The 19,007-nt window shown below is 41.7% G+C and overlaps 1 protein-coding gene across 11 annotated transcripts in view; it reads left to right on the top strand.

Annotated features, from left to right (window-relative positions):
* The first annotated feature begins 1,697 nt into the window (after positions 1-1,697).
* NR3C1 (nuclear receptor subfamily 3 group C member 1) overlaps positions 1,698-19,007 on the top strand; it is a 120,475-nt gene continuing 103,165 nt past the window's right edge. For 3 of the 11 annotated variants that reach the window (XM_043589921.1, XM_043589881.1, XM_043589965.1), the window contains exons 1-2: positions 3,750-3,864; positions 6,349-7,563. In XM_043589921.1, the coding sequence (XP_043445856.1) occupies positions 6,365-7,563 (1,199 nt within the window). In that variant the 5' untranslated portion in view covers positions 3,750-3,864; positions 6,349-6,364. Of the gene's footprint in view, positions 1,897-2,442; positions 2,669-2,760; positions 3,066-3,729; positions 4,608-6,348; positions 7,564-19,007 lie in introns of those variants that run through there. The other 8 variants (XM_043589940.1, XM_043589904.1, XM_043589959.1 and 5 more) reach the window with 8 other exon arrangements.

Raw genomic sequence — 19,007 nt, 5'->3', positions numbered from 1 at the left:
GCCTAAGGTTATATTCCTCATAGTGGTGGAGGTCAGCCAGCCAGTCTGCTTGTAACTGCTGTGCTGTACTGATGCAATGTGGGAACATTTTATCCACAAATGAAGACAGGGAACTCCAGTCAGTGGGCTCACAAAAGCTTTCACAGAAGTACGACATAAATGTTCAGTTTTAGGTTTTAAAACTTAACATTTGCAAGTATGATTTTAAAAAATAATTCCTCTGCTTTAACTGAATTTTTAGTTTAATTAAATATGAGTCCAGTTGCATCAGCTAAGAGGCTTTGCCTTCAAGAAATGGGTAGGTGAAAGCTAATGGTCTTAAATCTCAAAATGGGAGTTGGGATCTCTATACAATGGAAGGGAATTATTGTAGATACTTGAGCAGGAACATGGCATGATGTAATTATGTTCTGGAAGAGTAATCTGGGAGTCAGGTTTGGATTATTTCAATGGGAATGATTTAAAAAAAAAAAAGATGCACAAAATGGTCAATAAACAATAGCCACAAAGCTTAACAATTCTAACCATGACAGACACTAGGTTAATCTACAGTTTATGCATGCTTTCAGATGAATGTGAAAGGCTAAAGGATGTGGAATTTTTTCCATGAAATTACAAAATTAACAGACATATTTAAACCACTGAAAATTTCACCCTTTTGCCCAATTGAAAGGGTTTTCAGTAACAATTTTTAACCTAAAACAATGTCCTTTTCCATTTCAAGATGATCTGCTGGACCTGCAGACAAAATGAGTGGAGGAAACTTAAAGGGGACTCCTGTACGGTCAAGTATTATTTAAAAACATAATACCTAACCCGAATTTAAAGAGGTAAGAGATGAAGTGGATTGTTATCTTAGAGCAGAGATTCAATTGAGATAGGTTTATGTAGTGGGGAGAAGTTTTCTATTAGGTATCTGTTACTGTCTCTTTACATATATATGCAAATTATTGTATTTTTATAAGGTATTCATATATACAATTCCTAGCATAACTTTTAAGTAGATGTATTAGGATAATCATATTGGTATGAGTTGTTGAACCCACTTTTAAAATACGCATACGATATTAAATTTGGGTATTGGATTTTTTTTTCCCCATGAAACTGTTGATTTGGGGACCAATCCATGCAAGAACCTTGATTTTAGTAACTGGGGCTTCTAAGGTGGAAAAACTCGCCAAGTAGGCAAAGTAGCGTTCTTGAAGTAAATTCTGTGTCCCCTTTGAGCACCCAAGGCAAGGGCCTCCCTCCAGCTGACTTGCGCCAAGGGAAAAGAAAAGAGGAGTCATCTCTTCTAGATACATAAGGGGATTCTGTTAACAACTGGGTTGCTCAGGGCTCTGTGTTGGCAAAGGTTTTGGTCCCCTTTTCTGAGGCAGAGGGCAGCTCTTTCTTTTCCAAGATGGCGGCCTGAGAATGGTCTGGAGGCGGCCCGAGTAGGTCGTCTCCGAACAAGCGAGTAACTAAAATGTTTAGTTCTCTCCTTTCACGACGGACAACACATGGGGCAGTTTCTACCCTTCAGAACACAGAAAGGGCTTCTTCCGGAGCCCGCGATCTAGAACCTTTGCCAAGATGGTGGACGCGAGGCCGGGCAGGCGTCACCGTCCTTTACCAAGATGGCGGGGAGCGGCTTCCGGCCCGCGTTTCCCCAATCCTCTTCAAGAAGTCAGAGCAGAGGTGGCCACGGATAGCGTCTGAGCGCTGCCTGAGGAGTGAGTGGCTGGTGCCGGGCGCCGGGGCAGGGATTAGGTGGAGCTGCGGCAGCCTCCGCCCCCGTCAGGAGCTGGCAAGCTCTGTCACCTGTGGGGGCGCAAAAGTTACCGCCCCAAACCCTAAAGCAACACAGCACAACCTTTCCCCGAGTCACAAAAATCATAATGTGTGTCGCTCAAGGTAGGAAGTTCGGTCCGGGCAAAGCCCAAGCCCTTCGGACGCGGCGAGCTGGGGCAGGGGGCTGGGGCGGGCGTCTCCCGCGCGGACTCCCCTAGCCCCACGCCCCTCTCCTTGGGGACAGGCCACGTGTTTCCCTCGCACTGAGGGGGAGGCGCGTAACGGGAACAGCTGGAGGGAGTTAAATGCTGACATTTTAAAGCTGCGTGTGTTTTGTTTTGTTTGGAGGGGTAGGGGTCCCGTGCACACGAAAGGGTGGGCGACGCACTGAGTGGAGTGCAGCAAATGTCAATATTCGGGCGAGGGGCCTTCACGGGAAACTTGGACACTGGTCCTGGAGCGGGTAGAAGGAGAGGTCAGGAGTTTGCGGGGGAGGGAGGGCGTACTTTGCAAGCAACTTACTGTTTCGCTTGCAACTTGCTTTTAGGCCTGCCACCCCCTGCTTTCCTTAAAAATAATAATAAAAAGTGCAAAGAAATTCAGCACGCCGGAGGTTTTGCATTTGGCGTGCAACTTCCTTCAAGTGTGAGCGCGCTAGCAGGGAGGGAGGGGTGGGGGTTGAACTTGGCAGGCGGCGCCTCCTTCTGCCGCCGCCGCCGCCTCGCAGACTCGGGGAAGAGGGTGGGGGACGGTCGGAGCGCGGGGGAGGGTGGGTTCTGCTTTGCAACTTCTCTCCCGGTGGGAGAGCGCGACGGCGGCCGCGGCTGCAGACGGGGCCGCCCAGACGATGCAGCGGTGGGGGACCTGCCGGCACGCGACTACCTCCGAGTCGAGAGTATGTACGCACCGACCCCCTCTTCTGCCCTCCCTTCCTTAAGCCTCCCCAGAGGGCGTGTCTGGCTGTCCGGCCCCGAGCGCGGCCGAGACGCTGCGGCACCGTTTCCTTGCAACCCTCGTAAGCCCCGTGCTAAGTGACACACTTCGCGCAACTCGGCTCCGAGGCGGCGGCGCGGACCACTCCCGCGGCCCTGCTGCGGGCCGCGCCCCGGCCCCCCCGCCCCAGACAGCCCGCTGTCACCCGCAGGGGCGCTGACGGCGCTTGCCGCCGAGGGACTGGGCCAGCTCCGGAGTGGGTCGGGAGTCGCGGAGCTGGGCGGGGGCGAGAAGGAGGCAGCGAGAAGAGAAACTAGAGAAACTCGGCTTCCCTCCCAAGCGCGCCCCAGAGAGACCAGGTTGGCCGCTGCCGCCGCCTCTCCCTTTTCTCGGGGGTGGGGGCGCGAGAAGTCCCGCGCGCTCGGGGAGGGGGGGCGGCGGCCGGCCGCTAGGGTCGGGGCAATGCCGGGGGTCGGGGGCGTTCAGGCGCCGTCGGGGCCGGGGTGGCGGGGGCCAGCGCAGAGGGCGTGGGGGCGGGGGCTGCGGCCGCCCCTGCAGTTGCCGAGCTTCGCCAACAGGTTGCACCGTTCCCCGCCGCCGCGCGGCCCCTCGGGCGGGGAGCGGCCGGGGGTGGAGTGGGAGCGCGTGTGTGTGCGAGTGTGTGCGCGCCGTGGCGCCGCCTCCGCCCGCCCCCCGATCGGTCCCGCTCGCTCGCCGCGGCCGGGCGGCCCTTTCGCGTGTCCGCGCTCCCTCCCCTCCTCCTCCGCCTCCTCCTCCATTTTGCGAGCTCGAGTCTGTGACTGGAGCCCGAGTCACTGCCCGCCCGTCGGGGACGGATTCTAGTGGGTGGAAGGAGACGCCACAGCCGGAGCGGCCGAAGCGGCGGGGCGCCGGGACTGAGGACGCGCGCCTGGGAGCCCGGCTCGCGGGGACTGGCAAGGGGCGGGGGGCTGGCTTGTCAGCCGGGAAATGGGAGACTTTCTCAAATAGGGGCTCTCCCCTCCCCCCCATGGAGAAGGGGGCGGCTGTTTACTTCCTTTTTTTAGAAAAAAAAAAAATCTCTCCCTCCTGCTCCTCCTGCTTTCACACGCTAAGTTGTTTATCTCGGCTGCGGTGGGAGCTGCGGACGGTGGCGGGTGAGCAGCGCCTCTTCCAGAGGTAAGAGGTGGGGAAGGGCCGGGGCTCGCTCCCCCGAGGTGCGGGCCGGGGACGCGAGGCTGGCTCGGGGGCCGCGGCGGGAGCCTGCAAACTTTTATTAGCCTCGGGGAGTGGGGGTGGGGGCTGGCGAGGGCCGGGTGACGGTGACGAAAGGGCAGCGCGCGGGTGACAGCGCTGGCCTCTTCCTCTCCCTCGGCCGCGGTGCCCGGGTCGGGCTGAAGGGGGAGGAACCTGAGCTCGGTCCGAGCGGAGCCTCTCCGAGCTGCCCCGGCTTGCAGTGCTCCGCTTTCCGGGCGCGGAATTCTGGCTTCTCCACTCCCGGCGCCCCAAGTCCCCCCTCCGTGCCCTTCCAGGGGGCCGCCCAAACACCCGTCATTTTCCCTTTTTTTTTTTCTTCTTTTTCTTTTTCTTTTTCTTTTTTCTTTTTTACGGTGAACACCGAGCCGTGTCTGAATGCTCCTCGACCGAATACTTCCACTCCACCCTAGTGCGCCCGAGCGCGATCAGGGTTTCTGTCGAGGCTCCAGTGCGTCTCCTTTCTGGAGGGCGCGCAGGGATGTGTGTGTGTGTGTGTGTGTGTGTGTGTGTGTGTGTGTGTGTGTGCGCTCGCGCGCGCGCAGAGAGAGAGTGCGTGTGTGTGTGAGTGTACACACGCAGGGGGCTGACAGCCTGCAACTTGGAGACTTCGGCCAGGGCTGGCGTTATCTGGTAGAAGTGGGCGTGTCGGAGAAAGAACTCAACAGGTCTGGACACATTTCTTTTACCCTTGTACTTTTTTTCTCCCCCAGGAGAGGGTTTGTTCTTCGGTGCTTGGCATCATTGCGCGCCTGACGCTTCTAAGTGGTCCCTTTTAGAAAAAGACCTTCCCTAGCCAGAATCCTTCTGTGGCCAAGCGCTAGTTTGACGTTTGGGGCTGCAGGCTTGGTAACTACCTCCTTGTAATACCACTTAAGACCCCTTGCCACGGTTCATTAAGGCCGGTGAATGTGACAGTTACTTGCAATTTAAACTGGGGGATAAAGTGGTTTGAGGGATTGTTTCGGTTTTTTTTTTTGAAGTATTGTTTTGGTTTCGAGTTGGAAGGCAGCTGTCAAAGCCGCGTGGAAATTCATTAGGCTCCATTTGATACCTTGTGTTTACAGATCCTTATCCGAGAAACCCGGCGAAGGGGCGGGGAGATGAGCAGTTTACCCTAAAGATGTGTAGGGGCAGGTCCCCAGCCCCGTCTCCACCTTCATCACACTGCACTTCCCGTGAGGGCCATTGAAGTTTATGCTTAAGGTCTCTCCGCACAGAGGTTTCCTTCCATTGAATAGGATCTGACTGTAATGTCCCAGATCTACTTATCAAAGTCTTGGGCTGCCTGTTAATAACATCGTGATGAGAAACAATATACTAGCAACCCAAGACTCTCGAGAACAGCTTCCGAATTGGGATTGGTGAAGGTTTAGAACACGAGAAAATTATTCTGAGCATTCATTGGGTATTATTTTATTTGCGTTTATATGAACGTGATTCCACAGTTGCTTTTTCTGTTTCAGTACCTCTTTATATGGAAAGGGAAAAAATCTTAATTTAGGGATAAAATAGTGTTTCCTACTGAAGGTCTTAAGCAATTTTGAAAAAAAGCTTCATTAGGAGTCTATTGTTTTGTAAGGGTTGAGAGAGTTATATTTGTTTTTAAGTAAGCTAAACTTGTAGCGAGAAGCTGCTGCACTTTCTTTTGCTTTTTAAAATCCAAATTTTAGTTGGCCTGTATAGAACATATTTCATTTCCTGTGTCCAAAATTTGAAGAAGGCAGGCACTTTGAAACAGACACATTTAGTAAGAAATATGGGTTAAATATACGTGTCCTTTTTATGGTATTGGAAGATGAGCAGATCATTATTGTTTTTTTTTTTTTTTTTTTTAATGTGCGTGGTTCATCCTAGATTGTACTGCAAGGTTTGGATGTGTGACTAGCAGGTAGGAGGCCAGTTTGGGAGCGATTTGAGAGAGAATTCTAACATAGTAATTAGCAAATTTTATGTGTATGGGTTCTCAGAAAAGCAAACAGCCTTGACTGATTGAAAGGAAGTAGGAATTTTAATGATCATACTCTTTTTAAATTAAATACTTTGACATCAATTTGAACCTTTAGGATAATCAGATGTAATGAGTTATAATGTCTGTGATTAACAAAGTTACAGTTCTGTGAGTGGCAGGATGAATAGCCAAGCTTAGTTTGATACAATTTTGCCCTCCGCTGTGCAATTGAATTGCATTGTGCTTTTAAATGTGCCACACTGAATGGGGGCAGGGGATGCGGATTTTTTTATTCTGGAAGACAGAAGCTACTTTAAACAAGGAGTTAAGAGTCGGAGTTAACTAAAAGGTTCATTTAACTGGCTCTTACTAATCAGATCACTGAGATAATGTGACTTTATAGCTTATTATGTCTCCCCCACCTTTCTTTTTTTTTTTTTCTTTTTTCCCCCTGGTAGCTGATGATATTCTCTGATGGACTCCAAGGAATCATTAAGCCCCCCCAGTAAAGAAGAAATCTCTAGCAGTGTGCTTGGTCGGGAGAGGGGAAATGTGATGGACTTCTATAAAACCCTAAGGGGAGGAGCTTCTGTGAAGGTTTCTGCATCTTCACCGTCACTGGCCGCTGTTTCTCAGTCAGACTCCAAGCAGCAAAGACTTTTGGTGGATTTTCCAAAAGGCTCAGGAAGCAATGCACAGCAGCCGGATCTGTCCAAGGCAGTTTCGCTGTCAATGGGACTGTATATGGGAGAGACAGAAACAAAAGTAATGGGAAATGAGCTGGGATTCCCACAGCAGGGCCAAATCAGCCTTTCCTCTGGGGAAACAGACTTTCAGCTTCTGGAAGAAAGCATCGCAAACCTCAATAGGTCGACCAGTGTTCCCGAGAACCCCAAGAGCTCAGCGACTGTTGCTGTTGCTGCTGCCCCCACAGAGAAGGAGTTTCCAAAAACACTCTCTGATGTCTCTTCAGAACAGCAAAATTTGAAGGGCCAGACTGGCACCAACGGGGGCAATGTGAAGTTGTATACCACAGACCAAAGCACCTTTGACATTTGGAGGAAAAAACTCCAGGATTTGGAATTTTCTTCTGGGTCCCCAGATAAAGAGACAAGTGAGAGTCCTTGGAGATCAGACCTCTTGATAGATGAAAACTGTTTGCTTTCTCCTTTGGCAGGAGAGGATGATCCATTCCTTTTGGAAGGAAACTCGAATGAGGACTGTAAGCCTCTCGTTTTACCGGACACTAAACCTAAAATTAAGGATAATGGAGATCTGATCTTATCAAGCCCCAACAGTGTGTCACTGCCCCAAGTGAAAACAGAAAAAGAAGATTTCATTGAACTCTGCACCCCTGGGGTAATTAAGCAGGAGAAACTGGGCCCAGTTTATTGTCAGGCAAGCTTTTCTGGGGCAAATATAATTGGTAATAAAATGTCTGCCATTTCTGTTCATGGCGTGAGTACCTCTGGGGGCCAGATGTACCACTATGACATGAATACCGCATCCCTTTCGCAACAACAGGATCAGAAGCCTATTTTCAATGTCATTCCACCAATTCCTGTTGGTTCAGAAAATTGGAATAGGTGTCAAGCATCTGGAGATGACAACTTGGCTTCCTTGGGGTCTTTGAACTTCCCTGGCCGATCGGTGTTTTCTAATGGCTATTCAAGGTAAGCCAGATGGTTTTCTGTCTCTTCGGAATGGACGTAAGATGGATGGATAGACTTGAATATTCAACAATTTGTGTTTGTCTTCCAACGACTCCTGTGCCTTTTCCGTGTGACTAAATTTTTAAGTGGTCCTTTGAAAGTAGGTGGTCTTTCAATCATGCCTAAGTGATGTATCTGTATATAAGCATTTCAAGTTTTCTTTGAAGTAATGGCATTCAGTATCCCACTGGCCGGTAGTGGAAGGTTTTATTTAAGAAATTCTAAATAATTTTGCTCATTAACAGGTATCTTAAGTAAAAATTACATAAACTTAAGAGGGCTTTCATACGTAATATTTGTGTGTGCTTTGAAGTACGCTGTTATGTTAGAGTAACACATACCCTTGATATTTCACAAAATCAGAAGTTGTGCTTTGGGTTTGTACACTTGTAAAATAGTAGCTTGAGGAGATTGAAGGGTTAAAATTAGAAGATTTAACAATGAGCCATTTCTCCAGACTGAAGCTTCTGTGGAAGAATTTGAGTTTTGAGATTGCTAAAGCAGTGAGCCGTGTACCTGACCGTAGCCCTAGAGGTGGGACTGCTGTTCAGCCTTTTTAAGAAAGGAATTGGTGCCAAAATGGTGCAAAACAAAACCTCCCTTTCCAGAGAGTTCCTCCAAGTTCTCAAAGAGACACCTGATGGCTTCAGTTCTCAGCTGTCATTTGATTTGTTCCCCTTTTTTCCTCAGACATTTATAAGTATACTGACATTTCCTTTTGGCCTCAAAAAGGTCTCTTAAAATGAAATTATCAGGAAAATGTTCTAAACTGAGATGGATCTATTGATAGGGGTTAAGGTCTCTATCCCGTATCCCTGTCCCCAATTCAGATTGTATGTCACATTTTAGGTGTGAAGGAAATATAATGTGATTGTAGAGACACGGGATTGATTAATCAGTGGTGTGTTTTGTTTTGTTTTGTTTGAAAGGCAGAGTAGACAGTGATTTACTTGGACATGAGCCTTTCAAGGTTTTTTGTTTTGTTTTGTTTTTTGTTTTTTTAATGTTGGTGGTTTTCTTTGTTCCTGATTAGTCATTGAAGATTTTATTTAAAACTCTCTTTAAAACACTTTTTCTGTTAAAGATCTATCTTAACAATGGTGTTTGTCTCTTTTCTATCCTCTTGAAGGAGGAAGGTTTTCTTGTTGGGGAAAAAATTCAGACCTAGATTTAGGCTAGGTTCTATTCCTTTAAGAGGCTCACTTGGTTCTTGTATGCCTTCGTGTAAATTGCCTACTAATCTATTATGTAAATAGTCTTTGCTTTAGAATACCACTTCAACTTTTTGTTGTCATTCTGAATGGAAGGCTTAAAAGGTTTTCAGTAAGGAAATTTGAGATGTTTCTTAATGCGTTAGTTGTGTCTAAATGTTAAAAGACATGCTGTGTTTTAAATTTTTCAGTATCAAAATTTTGGCAATGTAATTAATGATTCGGGGTGCTTGGTTGTCTTAAAGAGTGCTGTTGATTTGACTAAGTTATCTGTAGGAAACTATTAGACTGAATTATAAAATGTAATTGTACAAGGAAGCATAATATATCTTAGGAAACTCTTGGGGATTATTAATGCATTTTGTTCTAGCAATTACCACAGTACTGTTTTCATTTTTCTTACTGTAAAAAAACATAGAACAAGACAACGATTTTTCATTGATAGTGAATTTTCATTAAGCCTTGTAAACTCTGGGGTTTGGAGCATAAGTCTTAGATGAACATAGGTGACTTTAAATCATTAAATATCATTTTAATGCCTTTTGTAGGAATTTATGACTTGTAAAGTGCCTTCACTTACTTTTAATTTGAGCCTCATGACAACCTTATTGCGATTAGCAAAGGAGTGATGATGTGGTTCTTTTGAGATGATTTAATAACCATTGAAATGATTATTTTTATGCTGGTGTGTGATTTGTAATTACAATCAGTAGTTTGTGTCCTAATGAAAAGGTGTAATATACAGGATAATTGGCTAACATTTGAAAACTTTATATCTTACGGCATTGACTTAACACGGGGAACTGTGATTACCCAGAACAAAGCTTCTTCCAAGTAAATTCAAACAATGTTTCTTTTCTCACCATCACTGAATTAGTCTATTGTTTGCAAACAACAGCCCTGATATAACTAAAATTGGTTGCTTTCTCTCCTCTATATGTTACATGGTTCTGGCCAAACTGTGAGCAGTGACCCAAGTGATGAACAGGTTGAGATCACAACTGTAGTGAATCCTGACTTTCTGACTTTAGGTATAAAAATGCTGTATGCCACTAATAACTTGACTTGCATTCCTTTTTAATTTAAAAAAAAGAAAGCATAAATTGACTTTTTAAGATGTCACGTAAGATTGCTTTTTCTCAAAATGCTTTAAAAAATATATTTTATACTCTGTTTTGCCAGGGGCGGTCACTCCTAATGTGTCAACATAGTTTAATATCCAGTTCACATTTGTTTGTAAAATTATGACTATCCTGACTGAGCGTAGTCAATCAAGTATTTTCTTTTTAAGAATTACGTTCCTTCAATGATAGTGGAACAGGAGAAAACCTAGTGACATTCAAAGATACTCTTTAAGTAAAACAAACTAGCCATACTAACTGAAATCGCTTCTTACGTACTGAAATTAGACAAATTGAGCATACACTTGTAATGCTGATGAAAACACATTTCTGCATAATTTGATTTTCAGCATTGTTTCACTTACACATTAATGGTGAAACTTCTGAAGAGAGGCAGGGGAGTGAATGGTTATAGGTGGAATTAGAGTTTTTATTGGGATTATGTTGAAACTTGAGTGTTAAAAAGTTGACCGTTTTTTTGAGGGTTAAGATTATTGAAGAGAGAATGATGGAGGATTAATTTGTAAACTCAGGCTTGGGGACAATTTAGGGCTCTAATTTACAAAGCTCTGAAAATTTATGTAGATTGTAACATCTCTTTTAATTGCATCTGCGTCCAGTTGTATTTACATAATGATATTGAAGACCTGTGCACAGGTTGAGTGAAGCAAATTCTGCCCCTTTCTCTTTTTTTCATATGAACGCCGGGCTGAATGTTTTCTCAGAGAAGGGACATAAGGAAGAGATTTTGTTTTGGTTATGATTTACTCCTTTTTTATTTTTTTTTATTTTATTTATTTATTTTTGCAACGTTTATGTATTTTTGGGACAGAGAGAGACAGAGCATGAACGGGGGAGGGGCACAGAGAGAGGGAGACACAGAATCGGAAACTGGCTCCAGGCTCTGAGACATCAGCCCAGAGCCTGACGCGGGGCTCGAACTCCCGGACCGCGAGATCGTGACCTGGCTGAAGTCGGACGCTTAACCAACTGCGCCACCCAGGCGCCCCATGATGTACTCCTTTTTTAATGGATACTTGGTTTACTTCCTATCTTCTGTTTTTCCTCTCCTTATGAAAGTTCTGGCAGTGAGCATTTCATGGTCTTTTTTGGGTTTAATATTTCCAATATTTACTCATAGAATTTGACTCCTGCCCGTTAAAGGAGATTTGCTTTAGGTGTTTACATATTTATTTTTAGCTTAATGATAAATATCTTTTTCTTTTTTTTTTTTTTAACGCTGTACTTTGTTATGGCTGTCTTAGTAAAAGAAAAAGATAAAACACACTGTGTATTCAGGTGTGTCAGTTTAGTGTGGAAGGCCTCAGATACAGAAATGTGTGATTAGCATGTGGTGAGGTTTTATTGAAATAACTTCTTATGATGTTTCTTCGGCCATTCCATTATGTTTGTACAGTTGCTGACATAATTTGTATTGTGATGCTGTTTTGGTTTTGTCTATGGCTGTAACATATTTGAGTCAGACAACTTGAAATATATCATTGAATGTTTATACGTTTTATGAAAAACTTCCTCTAAAACATACCTTGCATAAATGTAGGTTAAGTGCAAATTGTATTAAAAATGAAATTCGTATGTGGGTGGAGATTACTGTAGGGGCCTTTTGAGATTTTAGTGGAGAGATTGGATCAAAAGGGTTTATTTTAGTATGAGTACCTAATGTGAAAGAGCATCTGTATTAATTGGTTGGTTATATAAGTCTTAATCCACTCTGGCCTGCAGGTGATTGAAGTAGCCTAGTTGTTAGGAAATCTTAATTTACATTAGATTTACCGTAAGTCTGGGGCATATTTCTTAAAACATACTGCTTGTCACTTTAAAAGATTACACCTAATTTTAATTTTAATTAGCACCCTGGTAATTGTATAACGTAGTATTTACAGGTATTTGGCAAATTAATGGACACCTGCTTCCATATTTCTGAGTCCTGTAAAACATATATTGGTGAAGTGTGTTGCATAAGAGTTTTCAAGTATTTTGTTGAAGTAAACTGTAAATGAAAAAATATAAATTCCTGATTATTGAACCTTACAGAAGAGTTTAAAAGCCCCTGCTTTCCTTGTCTCTGTAGTTTCAGAGATCCAACTGCTGTTTTCTTCTCGTTTATTCATTTAAAGAAAGAAAAGGTCCATTTTCCCTTTGAATTGTGTGTGATCATTTCTATGCTGAACTGGATTAGAATGTGACTTTTAATGGTGATTTTTACCTTCATTTCACACATTAAGGTGTATATTTTAGAAAATATATGCTGTTGACTTTATTCCTAACTGTCCTCACAAATGTCCCTTGAATGCAGGATTTCCCATGGAGTTTGTGAATTAATGAAGTTGGGGGTGGGGTGGGGAGGGCAGGAGAGGGAGGATCAGAAGAAGTGTGGAATATGGAGGCTAAGTTTAGAAGTATCAGGAACAATTTTGAAAACCAGAAGTTTGGATCAATTGTCATGAAATTCAGAGGACTAAAAAAGAGAAATCTGGGGTTGTGTTTATGTACAAGGGAGGGCACTAATCAGAATTACAATTTAGCTTCTTTTATTTGAAGTAGAACTCTGGAGCCAAGTATAGCAATATAGCCCTAACTCTTTAAGGGTTACTTTGTTGTCTTTTGCTGTGCTTTATTACCAAAAAAAAAAAAAAAAAAGGTATGGAGTAGACATTTTAGTTCCACTTACCTTATTCCAGCTAAGATCAAGTCCATATTTGTCCCGTTTTTATTTAATCTCTTTAATCAATGAGAATCTAGTTACTACAATAGAGTTGAAATAATGATGATCTTAGGTTGATGAAACCACTTTGTATTTACTAGTACACTTTTACATTCACTTTCATAAGGGATGCAACCCTTTGTTTTAGTAATGTACTTTCAGGGGCTGTGTGTTTTTCTGCTGGAATACTGAAGAAATTAAATTCTTATTCAACAGTACATAGATAGAATAAATTATGGGGTTTTGCAATTGCTAGTTATTTAAACTATTTATATTGCAAATATAGTCCTTAAAGCTAATTATTTTGAATGGAAGTGTGTCATCCCCTAATTTTATTTCTTGGCTAATTTAAATATTAATATGTTATCTTGGTAGAGCTGCATGTTTTAAACATACTTTTCCAGAGTAACTCAAATATTAATTTTTAGTGCTTTCAAATACTTTTTGAGCCAGTTTCAAAATATTATAAGATTGATAGTGTTTAATAATGCAGTAAATTTAGGCAAAGTACCTCTTTATTTTAGAATTCTTTTAAAAGTTCATGGTGTAAGGCACCAAATATATACACACACGTGTATGTATATATGGTAAGAGATTAGTTGCAGATGTTTATTTAGCACTATTGTCTTACATGAAGTTTTATTTTTTAAGTTTATTTATTTTGAGAGAGAGCAAGAGTGTAGAGGGGGGACAGAGAGAGAGAGGGAGAGGAAGAATCTCAAGCAGGCTCTGTGCTATTAGGGTTTCAAACTAACGAACTGTGAGATCATGACCAGAGCCGAAATCAAGAGTCCGATGCTTACCAGACTGAGCAACCCAGGTGCCCCAGGAAATTTTATTTTTATAATTAACGTTTTGGCATTCAACTTGAGTATGCCATATTTATAACATACAGTTTGTTGCAATAAATGTTACCTTTTGTCCCTTTTTATAATAAATAGAGCCTCTATTCTAGTTGTTTTCATAATTATCCATAGTATTTAACTGGCTATTCTGAAAACATATTCGATAGCCAACTTTTTAAAGCTGTTGTGAAATGGCATCTAGTTCATGATTTATCATTTCATGCTATTGTGGCAATGCAGTGACTTGTGACCTTGTGGTCATCACATGTTGAACATTAAAGCTCTACCGGTTTGTTATGGACAGACTTTGTTATTGTTGTTTTCATGTTCTGTTGTTTTGTTTTGTAATTATTGGGGATTAGGGCTTCTTTAATTTTAAGATGACTTAAGTTGCAATTTTGTGGCTTAAAAAAAAACAACACTCAAATTCCTTTCCATTTGTTTGCATAGAAATCATGGAAAAGAACTAGACTCAGAATGAGAAGACTTGAATTCTGAGGCTGAGCAGAGCCAGTCTTTGACCTCTAGTGATTAGATATTGTGGAGTCAAAGTACTTTCCCTATAATTATATATGAATTATTTTCATAACATGCGTGTGTGTGTTTCTGTTTCTAAAATTCTACATTCCTCTTAACCGATCACTGTGGGTAGGGAATAGTGCACTAAATTTGGTCATTTGACTTTTTGTGTTCACTGTCATGTACAAGATGAAAAATGGACCTGGACTTGGTATTTTTGTAAGAAATAATGTCAGTGGTGGGGAGAGAAAATACCGTGTCAGTACTGTTGTTGGTAGTGCTAGAAAGGTGGGGCTCTTGAGTTCTCCGAGCTTGTTTTATGTGTTGGGTACAGTGATTTTAGATTAGAGCTTAAAGGCTCTTGAGAGCTCATCTGCTCCCACACTCTTTTTTTTCCAGATGAGGAAATGAGACCCATAGGAAATGTCTAGAGATACATCGCAGAAATAGTTGTGTTGCTGGGAGGATGATCCTAATTCTCAGTTGTCTGAGTTCCCTCGCAGGCTTCTCTTAACATCGGGTCTCTAGTTCTAGAGACATGACACTTAATACAGATTAGCCAGGTGTTTTATAAGAGTCGCTGTGAATCACCTAGCTCGGCTTTGAAAAAATGTACACTATCCATATTCTTAACTATTTTTTAACTCTCTTCTCTGCCATCGGTGATGAGCATGGATGATGTGGCAGCACCATGCTAAGGGCTTCATATACGTTCATCTCATTTAAACCTCTGAGCAACCCGTGGAAGTTTGTAATTGTAGTTTCTGTATTAAATTACTGATTGTGCCATTATCTATGTAGCATGGAAGACCGGTGTTATTAACTTAATTTTACAGGTGGGAAAATGAGATATTGAGAGAGAAAAGAATAGTCAGAAAAACTTAATACTCCTCTGAAGGGGAATGTTTAATACTGTGTAAGAAATTTCCCATGGGTCTTTAAGAGTTTTTATTTGTCATCTGTGACTCTTTAAACGATATATATAGGAGAAATGGGATCAAGCCTCTGCTCTCCTGTACGTATTTGTGTAGTCATTTACAGCTTTCTGTCACAGTTTCAGCTTCTGTAAAACAGTAAGAACACCCAGCATTTTTGCCTGACAGGATTTGTGCGTGGATGTTTACTTTGAAAATTAAAAAGTACTATAAAAATTCAAGGGAGAATTTTTAAAGCTCTGCCAAGTCTCCTGAGCTCAAACCAGCATGACCCTCATTGGCTAAGTACATGAGGACATCTGTGCCTGTGTTGGTATTTCCTATTCATCAGGCTCTAATACTTTTACAGTGTCTACTGTGTGAGATCCTTAAAGGGTCATGGATCCCAATTTCCTAAGGACTACTGTATTTAAAGCTTTCAAGGGCCAAGATAATTGTATTTACATTATTATTATTTTTAGTTGTTTTTTTTTAATTTTATTTTTCAACGTTTATTTATTTTTGGGACAGAGAGAGACAGAGCATGAACGGGGGAGGGGCAGAGAGAGAGGGAGACACAGAATCGGAAACAGGCTCCAGGCTCTGAGCCATCAGCCCAGAGCCTGACGCGGGGCTCGAACTCACGGACCGCGAGATCGTGACCTGGCTGAAGTCGGACGCTTAACCAACTGCGCCACCCAGGCGCCCCTATTATTTTTAGTTTTAATTTTGTTTTTTTGTTAGCTTGTCAGTGCATTTTGTTAATTAGATAGGTCATTTAAATTTAATAGCATATTGATAACCTTAGCGACATTGTTAGGTTTTTATTAATAAATGGTAGAATGCCCCCTTGATATTTTATTGTCTGGTATTCTTGTAAAATCAAGCATGTGAAGACTCATTAAAATTTCATTAAGAAACTTTAATTTTCCTGAAAATGAGAATGAAGTTATTAGCATTAATTTTTTTCACATTTATTTAGCAAAGCTGTGTGAAAAGAGTGTCTGACACTATTGAATACCAGAATTTATCCTAAGTGCATAAATTTGGATTATGTAACTCACTTGACTACATTTAATAACTCTTTATTGATCAAGTGGTAAAACACACAAACAAATTTGATGGATGAAACCAAAGTTATAATTAACTTTTTTTATATCACAAAGAACCAAGTACAGAGACAAGTTAAATGGCAGTTTGAAATGGTAAACATACCAGTATAAAATATAACTTAAGTTCATAGGCAGCTTTTTTTAAGGGAAACATTAAAAAATTTAATTAGAACTTTATGTGAAATTTGTCATTTGGAATCCAGCTGAGTTGCATTAAGGACAAAGTGTGACTATAAAATAGATTGATTTTTTTTTTTTTTAACAGAAAACCAAAATGAATGTTGTATTTGTAAGCTTCTACCTTTGAAGAGCTTATGTATTATTCCCCTTTTGAAATTGCCTTCAGACCCACCTTGTAAGCCATAAAGGAAAACTGGACTCATTACACTATGGTAATGCCTGAATGTTCTTTCTTAATCAGAAGATGTATTTATTCGTTAACTTGATCATTTACCTTTTACCTTATTTATGTGATTCCAAACGATTTCAGTATTTCCAGAAATTTAGAAATTTAATCTTCTCTCACATTATAACATTTGTTTTCATTGAGGTTATTTAAAAGAACCCATGTAGGTATTTCTATAGATGTTTAAATGTGTCTCAAATATCCCTGGAATAAATGCCTAGCTTCCCAAATGACCAGTCTGAAGTGGATGGTGCTCTGTGGTTAAGGTGTTTTGTTTTCTTTACAGTTAAGATTTGTTTTCTTTAAGCTATTCAAGAGCCTTCTATATTCTCTTCTGTTCTATTCTAACAGCTTCTATGTTCTCTTTTCTTGACAGAGTACAAAAAAAAAAGATATTACTCACCTGTAAGCCTGATTTTTTCATATTTATGTTCAAATAAGGTACCTTTCTTTCCCTTGGAGTTGAAGGGAATTTGATGACAGGAAATATAAAATAAATGTAAGTTCTTACATGTAATTGCTCATCTCCCCAAAGGTTTAATTTCTCATTCTGGTCCTCAGTGTATCAAGGAATTAACTACTTGACGATCTTTATGGCAAGAACAACTCCAAGTACACTACAGTTATTTACACCCATAAAAGAGTTCAACAGAGAGTTAAAGCTCCAATGTAAGATTCACATACTAATTTACATATTATCTCTTATTCCTTATAACCTAAAAAGAAATGTCCTGCTTGGAGTAAAAGTACTTCTTTAAAAAAAATTTTTTTTAACTTTTATTCATTTTTGAGAGACCAAGAGAGACAGTGCAAGCAGGGGTGGGAAAGAGAGAGAGGGAGGCACAGGATCCAAAGCAGGTTTCAGGCTCTGAGCTGTCAGCACAGAGCCCGATGCAGGGCTCAAACTCAGGAACCATGAGATCATGACCTGAGCAGAAGGTAGACGCTTAACCAATTGAGCCACCCAGGTGCCCCCTGAAGTGAAAGTACTTTAAAAAATTACCGACTTCAGCCAGGTCACGATCTCGCGGTCCGTGAGTTCGAGCCCCGCGTCGGGCTCTGGGCTGATGGCTCGGAGCCTGGAGCCTGTTTCCGGTTCTGTGTCTCCCTCTCTCTCTGCCCCTCCCCCGTTCATGCTCTGTCTCTCTCTGTCCCAAAAATAAATAAACATTGAAAAAAAAAATTTAAAAAAAAAATTAAGTGAATTTTGGTTGTCACTATTTTCTAAATTTAGCGGTGTTTGTTATTTACAAAATGCTAAGATTGGAATAGATCCCGGCCTTTGAATTTGTAAAGATCTATGCAGTGGAATTCATAATAGGGTATACCTTTTATAACCATCCTGTTACATTCTGTTTTCCTCTTAGGTAAAAAAATATTTCTTACCACTAAGCAGTTACTAAGATTTGGTGTCCTTGAAGTTTATGGGTACTAGATTTTAAATATAATAAGTACTCTTAAAGGGAAGGTAAGAAAAGTAGGTGAAACAATCTCTAATTTCATACATGAGGCATAAGTGACCCTTTAATTGCTAGTGTCATTTAACAGAACTGTATACACAGTGCTTTGGAGCTACCACAGACATAGTTAAATGAGAAAACAGTAAATGAAGGTGGAGGAAAAGTTAGAATTCAGAAACCCATGGAAAAAGAAAATGAAAGTTCTCCATCCCACTTCCAGCATCCGGTTAAATTTCTGGGCCCGGGTGTCTCTGTATGAGCACTGGGAAATCCTAAATAAGCAGCCTAGCCACATGGTGTTGAAAGGAGGAACTGCAAAGGCATGTTCTGGGAGAGGAGGTCTTGAAGATGAGCGGAGTGGGAGGTTTACTTACCTCTAAGATCCTTCCAGCTGACAAGCAGCAGCGAACATCTGTGCATGTGGACCTTTATTTCGGTCATTTATCACATTCATACCCTCGCTTTATTTAGGTCTCCACTTAAATGTCAACTCCATAGGACACCACCTGACTGCTCTATCTGAAATAGTAGCATCTTTCACACACAGTTTCCTTCCCTTCCATATGAGATGGATTGTGTCTTGTCCTCTCACCTGCTAGAATGTAAGCTCATGAGAGCAGTGATAATGTCTGTCTTGCTTACTCCTGTACCCAGCAAGTAGAAGAGTGTCTAGCACATAGTAAGTCCTCAGCAAATACGTGTTGAATATATAAATAAACAAAATTGACACATATACCAAGATGATGTGTGGTGATGGAATGCACCTCTGTCTTTGCAGAGAAAAGGAAGTATCAGCAGACAGTGAGTATCACTAAAAGGAATTGTACAGGTCATCCCCTCCAAAGAGGAAATCGGTTTTAAGATGGACATGTGTTTTTGTATACACAGAGTCAGAGTACATTAAGCAAATGTGTTTTTAATTGTTGACATCCTATAAATTTGTTTTATGATTTTGAAATGCACGGCTTTTGATAGTTTCTTAAAACTCTGGTACATTTACAGTTGAACAATTTAGGGTAGCCAAAGCTTGGCAATAAAGTTTGAGGCTTAGTTTTGTTTTATTTATCTTGTTCAAGATTGTAACCTTTAAAA

Source organism: Prionailurus bengalensis, chromosome A1, assembly GCF_016509475.1.
Source record: "Prionailurus bengalensis isolate Pbe53 chromosome A1, Fcat_Pben_1.1_paternal_pri, whole genome shotgun sequence".
NCBI classification, from domain to species: domain Eukaryota; kingdom Metazoa; phylum Chordata; class Mammalia; order Carnivora; family Felidae; genus Prionailurus; species Prionailurus bengalensis.
Note: the sequence above shows the minus strand (reverse complement) of the source record. Positions and strands in the feature narration are given on the sequence as shown.